The sequence below is a fragment of the Schistocerca gregaria genome, chromosome 2 (genome assembly GCF_023897955.1).
Source record: "Schistocerca gregaria isolate iqSchGreg1 chromosome 2, iqSchGreg1.2, whole genome shotgun sequence".
Taxonomy (NCBI): Eukaryota; Metazoa; Arthropoda; class Insecta; order Orthoptera; family Acrididae; genus Schistocerca; species Schistocerca gregaria.
Genome location: NC_064921.1, coordinates 413,234,868 through 413,248,583, shown reverse-complemented (window position 1 = coordinate 413,248,583; position 13,716 = coordinate 413,234,868). Strand labels below are relative to the sequence as shown.

General features: G+C 38.5%; 1 protein-coding gene across 2 annotated transcripts in view; it reads left to right on the top strand.

Annotated features, from left to right (window-relative positions):
* The window catches only part of LOC126323403 (facilitated trehalose transporter Tret1-like), a 115,818-nt gene extending 103,143 nt beyond the window's left edge, over window positions 1-12,675 (top strand). The window contains exon 7 of one of the 2 annotated variants that reach the window (XM_049994679.1): window positions 10,210-12,675. In XM_049994679.1, coding sequence (XP_049850636.1) covers window positions 10,210-10,587 — 378 coding nt within the window. In that variant the 3' untranslated portion in view covers window positions 10,588-12,675. The remainder of the gene's footprint in view (window positions 1-10,209) is intronic. The other variant, XM_049994680.1, reaches the window with a different exon arrangement.
* Window positions 12,676-13,716: the final 1,041 nt, after the last annotated feature.

Below are 13,716 nucleotides of genomic sequence, written 5' to 3'. Positions count from 1 at the left end.
CTTTTTCAGAAGACTTGAACAAAAAAAAAAGGTTTTTTTTGTAGTCAGTTGATGTTGGATCAAAATAAATAAACAAATAAATTTTCTTGCTATTGCCAGTCTGCATTTTACATCCTATTATTGTGGTCATCATCATATACATGGTGAGTCACATAAGATATAACAACACTTTTATTTATTGAATAATTTGAGATAACAAAGTAAGGTTTTTGGCAAATAAAAGTACACAGAAGGCCAAATAATTCTGCTGTATGTTTCATCGTTATTAACACTTGTATCAACTGAGATACTGAAGCAAATACATTCTTTTCAGTGGAATGGTATATGAGTCTGTTAGAAAAGTACCCAATCTTATTTCTTTTCTGTCTTGAATCTAGCATGCTTGCATGAGGTAATACCGAATTTTTTTTCCTGGCATCAGTTGCTGGCAACCAGCAGTTGAGTGACATAGTGTGTAGTCCTCGCATTGGTTTTTCATTGGAAGCAAAATGACAGAACAAATGGAGCAGTGCTACTGCATCAGTTTTTGCCAGAAACTGGGTGACAGCCAGGTGGAAACCATTCTGAAGATTCAGATAACATTTGGTGATGTTATGGGCATCACACAGATTGAGGAGTGGTACAGCCAGTTTAAAGACAGTTGCACATTGGTGGAGAGTGAGCCACACTCCGATCTCAATATGCCAAAATAACCAGGTCACTGCCAAAGTGAATGATTTGGTGATTCTTGACCATCATGTCACTATTAGAGAAACTGCAAGAGAAGTGAGCATCAGCACTTTTTCAGTACATTCCATTATGACCATAGCTTTGGCCATAAAGAGAGTGACAGCAAAATTCGTGCCAAAGCCACTGACATCAGAGCAAAAGAAATTTCATGTTGAACTCTCACAAGATATGCTGGACTCCACAAACAGTGACCCCAATTTCATGAACTGCATAATCACAGGTGATGAGTCCTGGGTGTACATGTATGACCCAGAAACCAAATTTCAGTTGTCACAGTGGAAGCTTTCCTTGTCTCCGAGCCCAAAGAAAGGCTCGCCAAGTGCACAGCAGCATCAAAATGACACTGACTGCTTTCTTTGACTCCCACAGTACAGTACACCACAATTACACACCATAGCATCAAACAATCACCAAAGAGTACTACAGGGATGCCCTCCATCAACTATATGATGCTATGTGCCACAAGAGACTGGAATTGTGGTTGACACAAAATTGGCACCTCCATTACAACAATGCTCCAGCACATTCCTCACACTTGATTCAAACATTTTTGTCCAAAAAAATATATTCCTGTCCTTCAACAGGCTCCTTATTCTCCTAATTTGGACCCCTGTGACTTCTGGCTGTTCCTCAAACTCAAGAGGCCATTGAGAGGAATGTAATTTTAGACGAGAGAGGACATTATGTCAGTGGTAATAGCCAGGCTAAAATCCATTGCGAAAGGCCTTTTTGGTATTCTTCCAACAATGGCAGCACTGCTGGTAGAAGTGTGTGGAGTCCCAATGGAACTACTCTGAGGGTGATTAGGTGTCCACTGCTCCAGATAAGTGAAGGGTTTTCCAGAACAAAGGTTGGATACTTTTCTAACAGACCTAGTACTTTTTTCAACACTGTTCAAACTATCGAAGGCGTGTGTTCAAACCAAAAGGTAAGATGACCAGAATCAGCTGTTTTGATGTAGACACAATTAAGTGGAGCTGTAATGCCAGCCTTTCAATTGTTTCATGTGTCTACAGAAGTACTTGGTGTTGTTTACACTGCAATAACTGATTATGGCCATCTTACATTTCAATTTTAGTGTATTTCCTAGACCCTTTTGAGAGAAGTTTCAATGCTCACATTAACCAGCATTACATCACTGTACTCAGGTTTTCAAGAGCTTTTGAATGCTGTTTATTTATTTTTCATCCCATCCAGTAAGTTTTCCCTGACCCAGGGTTCTGGGCAACTCTTCTGTAACTATCCCCATTCCTTAAACCTTGCCAGTCCTTTTCCTTCATCCCTCTGCTGGAAGACAGAGGCCACTGACTCCAAAAGCTTGCACATTTCTATAAGGTTTATGTCTTTTTCTCCTGCCACCACTTCGTGAGTAGATTCTTTGTCTACTCAATCATATTATATTTTCAAAAATTGATTGTTTTTGCTGATATATTCACCATGTTTAGGGTAACACCCATCTTTTACTTTTAATATCTGACTGAGTAATCCTGTTCCCTCAGCATCACCTCATTTAATTCTACTTCTCTTCATTAGGTTTGTATTATTTTTGTTGATGTTCATCTTGTAGCCTGCTTATAAGATGATATCCATTCTCGTCAGCTGATATTCCAAGCACATTGTCATCCCTTCAGAATTATACTATCATTCTCCAACATTCAAGTTTTATCTCTTTCCCTGAAGTTTAATTCAATTTCTAAGTTTCTTGTTGATTTCCCTATGAACAAATTCAATAACATGGGTATAGGCTGCAAACCTGTCTCCATTCTTCTTCGCTTATTGTTTTCCTTTTGTATTGTTCAACTTTTAATTATTGCAATCCAGTTTCTGTCAAAATTGTAGACTGCTTTGCACTCCCTGTATTTTATCCATCATTAATTCAGAATTTCAAAAAGTATGTTTCATGTATGGTTCAGTACTGCTCAAAAATTCTGTGGCCACCTTGGGATTATAAATTTCTTTTTGAAATCTGTGTCATTTTACCTGTGTACTAGGTAAAATAGCTTTGTCATAATTGTTTTTCCTGAGGAGCTTAATTATTCTGATGGAACACTGTCTTTGTCCTTTACAGGTGCCTATTCAACTACTTCCCATTCCCTTTTCTTAATGTGATATACAAGTTTCTTTCCTTTATACTGTCCTTCTATACACTCTTTCCACTTTTAAGTCTTCTGTTATTTGTTAGGTACTAGCTAACCATCTGAGCTCTTCATACCCTAAAAGTGGCACCTATCTTTCCCATTGTTATGCACATTTTGGTACAGCTTCGCAATTCTCCTGTAACTATTCCTGCTTTGTAATTTTGCACTCTCCGTTATTATCAGTTTTCAGACATCTGTTTTCCATCTCAGCACTTTAATTTCTGAGACAGAATTTCTGGCAAGTACTTGCCTCCAAGAGGCAATATTTCAGGGGTAGTGAGAGATACTGTACATACAAAAGTATATATACTACCCTAGCTTTCATAGGTAGATGTTTCTTCCTTGGGGAGGAGAGAAGGATAAGTTTGGGAAGGTTAACAAGGAAGGGCATGGCACCAGACCACAGGATTAAAGGGCCAGTTTGTTGTGAGGATGTTGGGAGAAAGAGAGGAAAAGCATGGAGGGGCTATGGGGGAGACTGGAAGGTCAAGGGTAGTATACTGGTAAGCACTGTGCCAGCTTTTCCTGAGATGATGAGTAAAAAATGGCTAAAGAGAAATAATAAAAAAACAAACAAACTAGAGGGGCTTGCCCCAGTTTATTAACAACAATTGATATATTCACAATGCCCCTCAGAAAGTGCAAGGCAATGTAAATCTATGTGTCAAAGCAAAGTGTAGCTCATGCTGAATTAGAGTTCCACCTACGCCAGATACAGTCCACAATATTAGAACCAGAGCCAATCTGACAGAACACTCGCTGCATGCTTCACAGATTGTATCAATTAAATCAGTCCAGCTCTTGGACGGCTTATATGTTCCACATTGGTCCATCTCTGGCCCTTTGCAAGCAGTTATTTCACTTGGCATTAATTGACAGATCTATTGGATGGTGTTATGGGGGATATCATGCAAAATTTCTCTCCAATTGGCGCATTACATCATCAAAATCTGGGGCTGGTTTGAGGGTGCTACTGCTAACACTACAAATGTGCTCATTTGGAGGAAGATCTAGTGACATTGCTGGCCAAGGTAGGGTTTGGCAAGCATGAAGACAAGCAGTAAAACTCTTTCTCTGTTTGTGGGTGGGCATTATCTTGCTGAAATGTAAGCCCAAGATGGCTTGCTGTGAAGGGCAACAAAACAGGACAGAGAGTATCATCGACATACTGCTGTGCTATAAGGGTGCCACAGATAACAACTGAACAGGTTCTGCTATGAAAAGAAAGGGCACCCCATACCATCACTCCTGGTTGTCAGGCTGCATGGTGGGCAACAGCAGGTTGGTACCCCACTTCTGTCCATAACATCTCCAGGCATGTCTTCACTGATCACTGAGGCTCAACTACATGCAAGACTCATCAATGAAGACAATTCTACTCCACTCAATGAGATTCCAGCCTGAATGTGCCTCACAACACTGCAAACAGGCTTATTGGTGTAGAGGTCAGTGGTAGTCAGTGCAAGGGGCACCGTGAGCTCAGCACCATTTCTGTGAGCCGCCTATTGATAGCCCTTGAGGTCAGTAAAGTACCAGTTGCACATCAGATAAATGATAATGATGAATCTGGGGCGTGGGTGCCTCTCTGATGATGACTCAGTCCTCATGTATTGATGTTTGACATCAACCGCTTTCTTCTTGGTTCTGTGTCCAGACATGGTTTACCCATTCCTGCCGACATTGTCAAATAGTGGCATTGCTGCTGTTAAAGTGTTGAGCAATTCGCTGAGTACACCAGTTAGATCCTTTGAGCCCAACTACATGCTCCCTGACAAATGTGGACATATACATATTTTGTTCACACGCTTGTTTGTGAGGTGTAGTTACTGTCCAACTGAGTACACAGAATGAAATTTGCAAAGACTTTATGTCCTGCTGCCACAATGTCATCTGTGCCAGCTGCATAGTGGACTTGCATTGCAGCATCACACATCAGCCAGCAAAGTTTTCAATTTTGGATTTTCCATGATGTGTCTTTTTTGCCTTCGTGTGTGTGTGTGTGTGTGTGTGTGTGTGTGTGGTTCAAATGGCTCTGAGCACTATGGGACTCAACATCTTAGGTCATCAGTCCCCTAGACTTAGAACTACTTAAACCTAAGGACATCACCCACATCCATGCCCGAGGCAGGATTCGAACCTGCGACCGTATAGCTAAATTACCAATATAGGGCTGATATGGCCTGCTTGGTGCAATCAGGGTGTGACAATATTCTTCAGTTGTGCTTTTCCCTAATTAACCTTCATAACAGGAGGGAGTGGAACCTCCTTGGTTGTTAAGGGTCGATACTGGGGAATGGAGAAGGATCTTTGACAGTATAGCAAGATGATACAAACTCTTTAAAGAGTTCTTCGTATGGGGCACCTGCAAATGTAAAAGTCAATTTTATAAAATGGGGAAACTGCATGACATCTGCTTGATCAAAAGTCTTTTATTGTATGCATGACTGATTCTAGAACATCTAAAGATCCATCATCTGGTGTAAAAAATTAAATCACTTAACCATCTGAGGTCTTCCTCATCCTAATGTTCTCATGGAACCAGAATTCAGAAGGACGAAGGGGGACCATAAAGTCCATAAAACCTATTCCCCTATGCTGTGCGACTGGGAACACAAACTGGAGAACTATGTAATAGTCACAGTGCAGGGGAATGGTTTTTATGGAATTTATGTACCACCCCCTTTATCCTTTTGACATGGAACTTCTAGTTCCATGACAATAATGGGATGAGGATGACCTTGCACGATGAAATGATTTTATTTTTTACACCAAATGATGGCACTTCAGGTGTCCCAAAACCAGTTGTGTATACAATAAATGATTGTTGATTAAGCAGCTGTTGTGCAGTTTTTTCATCTTACAAAATTAACTTCTTAATAACTTTTTTTTCTCATTACATATATTTTATGCTATGTGTCTGACCAACAGATCCACTAACACATATACCTCAGCTGGTACTCCTTTCACTATGAATCTGCCCCATTAAATGTGGACTTCTCACTATCAAGAGACAAGAGCCACCTTGTTTCTTGTTTTTGTCACTATTAAATACACTACCCTGGGGTGCCTACCTCAGACAAGTGCAGTTGTTGTCACTTGCTCTGCCATCTAATGAATCTGTGGCCCCTTGGCCTAAATATTAACTTGGTGGCCTGTTGGCCTGTTAATTATCTCACTGGCCCATTGACCTAATTCACAGGAGACAAATACTATGCAGCTTCTTGTTCCTACTAGCAAATGAAATCCGCTACATTGGTATCTGAGGCAGAGACAGACTATCTCTGTTCAGCACTAGTCAATGGAACATACACCAGACACTTGTAAGCTTGCCACTTACACTTCAGTTGTAGTGGTGCTGCCCGATGTAATATTGTCTTCTCGTGAATGAAGTACTACTGTTCCACAAGTAGCTGCTGGTGTGCACTAACATCACTGGCTCTTGCCTCTGCTTTACTGGCTGGTTACTGCTTGCATACTTTGCCAGTACTGATTATATCAGCCCTTATTGAAGATATTTTTCCACTTAGGTATGATTGCACACAGTGCCTGCTTATTATCTTTTCGGGCCACTGGAACATTTGGTCTCCATGCGATGTCTTAATTACCATCTAATTGATAGGGCACTCAGCATAAGCATGGCCTTAAACCTTCATCTCTTGGCCTTCTGAGAATTCATTACCACATTCTGATGCCTTGGTCGACCTTCAACTGATAACTTGATGGGCAGATGCATCCAAATGCTTTACTTTTTGTAAATACACTCCCACTGTCTTGGCATCTCATACTGTGCACATGCTTGCTTGTCCAAGAACTACAGCAGAATTCTTTTCACTTTATAATATGACATATAACAAAAATATTCTACAGTCATTATAGCGAAGATGTGTTGAGGGCAAACCCCACATGGAGTCCAGAGAAACTAGTACTGCATGAGAAGATCTATGTAGCCCTTGTGGCGCAGCAGTCTCTCTCTCTTAATAACACTATTCATTACTCTCTCTCTCTAAATTCATTTTTCCTGCTCATCTCTGGGTTGAAGCTGGTGTAGTGCTTACCAGTACACCATTTCTCACCTCTTACTCTTTCTGATAGTTCCTACTTGACCCCCTCTTTCCCTTTTCATCTTTATATCCCCTCCCCTCATCTGCACAATAAGTGGGTCCTATTATCCTGCAGTTTGAGTGTCCTGCCCATCTTGTTAACCTTCCCCAATATATCCCTGAACAAAGAGCTATTCATTTCAAAATCTAGGATTGTGTATGTACTTTTATGTATGCCTACTGGAAGTACTGAATTTATGCCTCTTGAAGATACATGTCCAGAAACTGTGCCTTATAGTTTTCTCAAGTGAATATTACTTTTGATAAAATCCATTATCTCTTATGATATCTAAGGACTCTTACTGGACCTAGCCTCTTTATGTAATTGTTTCTCTGCTGCCTCCACTCTTTCATCCCTGAAAGTTATTCATTGATATTCTATTGTGTTTCTTTTGCCAATTTCAGTGACTCTTTGATTAATGCTCCCTGTGTAACTCTCAACAATATTTACTTCCTTCAGTTTACTACATTTTGCAGTTTCTTCAGCTTTGTCATTTCATAATTAATAAATTATAGTTTGAGTCCACATACTGTTGAAAAAGTCTTGCAGCTTGTGTATAACCTTCTTTCACAACTTTTAAACCCTGAGTTAGCAATGATTAACTGTGATCTGTACAAAATTCCAACAGCAACTTATCATCTACTTCTACTGATTTTTTCTTCCATTTCATCATCACAATTAAATCATTCCTTTACACGGAATATTTTCTTTGATATGATCATACACTGTTTTACTTTATAATCGTCTACAGACCTATTAGGCATAATTATTATAGGTTAGAACAGTATCCACCTGCAGAGCTGTGACAACACTGAAGAGTTGCTGTAGAGATGGTTACAAATCACATTATACAGTTGGTTGTAGTAGGCGTGGGAAGCCATCGTGCCCAGGCTACCGTAACTGACAGAAATCAACTTAATGTCAACTCAGCTGTAATATTGCTATGGTAGGTAACATCTTCACTATACTGTTCAAAACACTTCATCCAAAATCCTATTTTTGTTCATTATTGGACTTACTCCTGCATCACTCCTATTTGATATTTTGTTGACAATTCTTTAGTTGCCTGACTACAAAATTTGTTCCTTCTGCCACCATACTTCACTTAAACCTACTTGGTGCTTTCATACAGGGTAATTTATCTTCTCAAATACATTTTTCTTGAAATGAAAATTTATTTTATGTAGTATTTCATATTATGAGCACAGTAACTGTTTTACTTACGTGATTTGTTTAGATTATATGCTTACTTCATATTGATGAAGATGCGAAGTTAGTTCTTTTTGCAAATGATACAAGTATAGTAATAACATCCAAAAACCAAGAACTAAGTGATGTAATTGTAAATGATGTTTTTCACAAAATTATTAAGTCGTTCTCAGCAAACGGACTCTCTTTAAATTTTGATAAAACACAGTATATACAGTTCCGTACAGTAAATGGCACAACTCCAGTAATAAATATAGACTTTGAACAGAAGTCTGTAGCTAAGGTAGAATTTTCAAAAATTTTTGGTGTGTCCATTGATGAGAGGTTAAACTGGAAGCAACACATTGATGGTCTGCTGAAACGTCTGAGTTTGGCTACGTATGCTATTAGGGTTATTGCAAATTTTGGTGATAAGAATCTCAGTAAATTAGCTTCCTATGCCTACTTTCATTCACTGCTTTCGTATGGTATCATATTCTGGGGTAATTCATTGTTGAGTAGAAAAGTATTCATTGCTCAAAAACGTGTAATCAGAATAATTGCTGGAGCCCACCCACGGTCATCTTGCAGACATCTATTTAAGGATCTAGGGATCCTCACAGTATATATATTCACCTATGATATTTGTTGTTAATAATCCAGCCCAGTTCAAAAGTAATAGCAGTGTGCATAGCTATAACACCAGGAGAAAGGATGATCTTCACTATGCAGGATTAAATCTGACTTTGGCACAGAAGGGGGTAAATTATGCTGCCACAAAAGTCTTTGGTCACCTACCAAACAGCATCAAAAGCCTGACAGATAGTCAACCATCATTTAAAAATAAATTAAAAGAATTTCTAGATGACAACTCCTTCTACTCATTGGCTGAATTTTTAGATATAAATTAAGGGAGGGAAAAAAACTAACTTAAGCATTAGTGTCATGCAGTTTTTGTGTAATGTAATATCTCGTACAGACATCTTTCATTAACCTGACACGTTCCACATCATTACAAAGTGTCGTATTCATGATCTATGGAACAAGTATTAATCTAATCTAATCTAATCTAATCTCTACTTAATACATTTTCCTCACTCTAGATTTTGGTATATCATTGTAAAAAATATCCTTCATTACTATTATCATAGTTCAAAACAACTTGAGTAATTGTGTTGTTTACGCCTTTATACAGGATGAGAGTGAGAGACCACAAGGCACTTCCACACCTCAGACCATTTATGTGGGAAAGTCTGCCTCTCCAAAAATCAATCCTGCTCTGCTACATTATTTCCAAAAATCAGTGTTATTGCAATTATATTCGCCACAAGGTAACAGCAAATACTTTATCTCTTACCAGCAGCACACAGACATTCTCTAGTTATTACCAAGAACAGTGTTATTCAGCTCCTCCACAGTTACAACTCAACGAAAGAAAGACATATTCCCTCAGGCAGTACCAACATAGCAATGCTATGGTTAATGTAACAAGACCAGATCAGTGAATCATCCAGACTGTTGCCCTGCAACTGCTGAAAAGATCTCTGCCCCTTCTCAGAAGCCATATTTTAGACTGGCCTCTCCACAGATATTCCAATGTGGTTGCACCAATGGTTCAAAGGTGTGTGAATTCCTAAGGGACCAGTCTACTGAAGTCATCGGTCCCTAGACTATGCACACACCTATCCCGGAGGGAGGATTCAAACCTCTGGTGGGTGGGGCTGCACAGTATGTGACATGGCACCCCTGACAATGTGGCCATCCCACAGCTTCACCAATGGCATGGTTATCTGTTTAATTGAAACATGCAAGCCATCTCACAGCAGCAAAGTCCATGGTTCATGGAAGGTAAAAAATGACAAATACACTGGGACATCACTTTCTTCACTTTGAAAATGCTCAAAAAATCATATGTTAAATTTACTTGGAAAGACATTAATGTATAAATAGGATTACACGACAAGGCACCAACCAAGAACAAATTTATAAAAAAGAAGTTTGTAAATAAGTTGAGATTACTGTGGTGCCTACCACTACACACTTACTTTTGCAGGTGTTTGGTGCACTGGGTTTCCACACACTACCATGGGCACTGCTGGGTGAAGTCTTTCCTGCACACGCACGTGGGCCTGCAGCTGGAGCCACCACATGTCTCGCATACCTGGCAAACTTTGCAGCACTCAAACTGTATCCTTCATTGGCTGCAGCCCTGACAACTGACAGAGGTGATGGAGAATGGACATCACGAGATGTCTTTTTGTTCTTTGCAGCAACTTCACTTGCAGGAACTATTTTTGTGGGCCTATTGTTACCAGAGACATACAGGCGTTCCCTGCAAGAGATTGAGAATAATTTCCGACACGGTAATATCTTACAGGTTTGTGTCTCAACATCAAAGAAAGAGAGTGAGGAGGCATTCAAAGGAGTTTGAATGAAAAGTGGCTGGTGTCAATGCACATAATTTTGCAGTGCTATGCCCTCTGCATTTACTGAGATACTACCATATGAATTTTACCAGATTATAACTCAGTGAGGTTTAAGGAAAAGCTGGTATGTGGGCTTAAAGGCACAGCCATGAGAAGTGGCCAGTTTTGAAAAAGAAACATATGAATAATATTTTCCAGCTGTTGTATTGTGAAGTGGAGCTTCTTAGAGAACTATTTTAAGCTTGGTTTTCTGAGTTTATTTGAGCACAAGTATTTTCATTAGAATGGGCATCTTGTTCATATGTCTTTGGAATCTTAGTGCTAAATGATCTGCTCTTTGACTTGACAAGGATAAGGTCCTGTATCATCTTAATGTCACACAAGAATAAAATGCACTTATTATTATTATTATTATTATTATTATTATTATTATTATCATAATCATTGTTATTATTATTATTTTACTTTTTGATGTCTGAAAGTAATTAAGAATCTCTGTTTTTTTATGTTAAATAGTACTTTCTTCGAAAAGCATTATCTGTGATATGTATATGTAAAAACAGTTATTATGGAAGTTCCCTCATTTACTTCCAATATAAATCAAAAATTAAATCTGTGGGCTTTCTGGAGCAGCTATTGCACCGTAGTCAGATTGTAAATAGTGTCAAGTTGTTTAGGCCCTAATGTAACCAATATTTTTCAAAAATTTGTGCTACTAAGCTCAGGTACTGTGATAGTGCTATTGCACACTGCTAAAATGTGGTGCACAAGAAAATTGTTCTGACATCATTCAGAGCTGCGTAAGTGAATTTGACTTACAATAATCATGAGCATCCAAGGGAGATTTAGTGAAGAAAGATGCCGCCCACATTCGACAAGTTGAAATGGCTGAAAAATCATAGAGATGATGGACAGTTCAGTTCCTTTTTGATGATGTTAATTAGAATTTTTGTAGAGGAACCCCTTTAAATGTTTTAGTAGTTCCACTTCTGAATGTAACTCACTCTTGCCTTTGGTAACTTAACTTCCAAATCACAATGGAAGCTTTAACTACTTCCTGATACTAAAATAACCTTACTCATTAATTAAATTTGTACTGAATTTTACTCAGTCTTGCCATTTGTAGCTTTCATATCATAATGCAAGATTTCATTTCATTCTCATTACAAATACATGTAATTTTAGTCATTATGCTACCATTTCATGTAAATAATGCTTCTGTTGATGTTGCCATTACATTTTATTTTATTTTGAGAAGAATACCATTCACTTGAACCACTCTTTAGACATATTTTCTAATATGTATACCTGTCTAGCAACACATAGCAAAATTTTGTTGTCCAGATGTTGCATCTTCAGGAAAAAGTAAAACAAAATTAGAGGTAAACAAATGTGGAAACTCTGAAGAACATGAGAAAGGACTGAAATATATTCAGTGATAGAACTTGATCAGAATCAAACATCACTAAATTTGTTAATATAAATTAGTTAATGACTGATCAGTATTTCTTCTGATCTCATAGTGGTAAAAATGGTGGACCAATTTCTTATAGCACAGATCACAGTCTGTGATGTGTCAAAAGAATACTGAGTGTGTAAAGATGGAGTGCATTGTTATTGCAGAGAATGATGGTAAGTGTGTAAAGATGCAGGGCATTGTTATTGCAGAGAATGATGGTATATATAATGCAGAGAAAGCTGTTTATGTTAATAATGTCCATAATAATGGGAAGCAGAGAAACAAAAATAATACTAATTGTTTTTAGTTTCATCAAGAATTCAACAGCACACACAATTTTAAAACTCAGACTACACACTTTTTGTTGCCAAGTGAGAGAACACATCTCCATTTAAATTTATAGTCCCTCTTACACTGAAACATAAAATACACTCTGTTAAAGTGTGGAGTGCAGTGGATCATAGGCCCATGCACTAGAAACAGGAGGGATGATCCTCCAAATGATATATGAAATCAAGCATGAAAGGACTAAGTCCTACAAGTAGGAGAGATCCATGTGATGTCCACCTGTTACAGTAGTTGGAAGGAGATATGCTATGGATGGACAGTTTGTCTCAATGGCTATAATTTATTATCATTCCTCTCAGCTACATGGCTCTCTGACACAAAAGTGGCTTTGTGTTTCCGCAAATTCCCTATATATCAAATTAATTATTTTTTAAAATTCAGATGTGCCAGCAAAGGGGAGGGGGGACTATGGACATTTTGGATCATTTTCACTGCTACCTACATCTACTGTAAAGTAGGAATATCCTAAGGGAATTCTAGCTTGTGAGAAACCTGTCATCTTCATTGTCTTCAAGATCTTGTGCAAGAATTTTAAAAATAGGTAAAGTTTAGGAACAGGCTACATGGATTAAATCAAGAGAGTGGGCTGGTGGTAAACTAATGATTGAAGGTAAGTGCAACAAAAGGCTGGAGTGGAGGAGCAGATAGAGAAAGCCATATCTGATGTCCAAGAGATAACACATTGGTTGAGAGCTGGGAAGGAAAGGAAATTAAAGATGGAAATGGCACAAAGAATGAAATGTTAGCAATAACAGATAATGTGGTACACATTGTAAGATGGGTGGAGGGGAATTAAAGGTTAGTGAAAGGGGTGTTAGAGAAGAAGTATTGGTTGAACTCTATTAAGTACCTGGAGGATGGTATACACAATAAAGCAGAATCCTATATCCATAGGTTAGATGCACCTAATTTAAATAAAGAGATACATTTTTTATACTTTTGTCATATAGTGTTACATGTCAACTGTGACAACAGGGAACTACCGGTAGAGATAGGTCACCCCGTTGTTGTCATTCCAATACATGATGAAAAAGAAGGGTATTTTGTACCTTCAGTCGATACCATAACTCATCTTTGTCCACCTACATGGCTAAGCAACCAGCATGTTTGATTGTTGTGTAGAATACCCAGGTACAGTCCGCAGTACTATCAGGGATTTTTCTTGGTGGAAGGACAGGGAAGGGATGCATTTAGCCTTGTGATGTGAACTGAGTGAGAAGAAGCATCTACAAGGTCTAGTAAGCAGACAACTTTCATAAGTTATTTTTTAAAATTCAGATGTGCCAGCAAAGGGGAGGGGGGACTATGGACATTTTGGATCATTTTC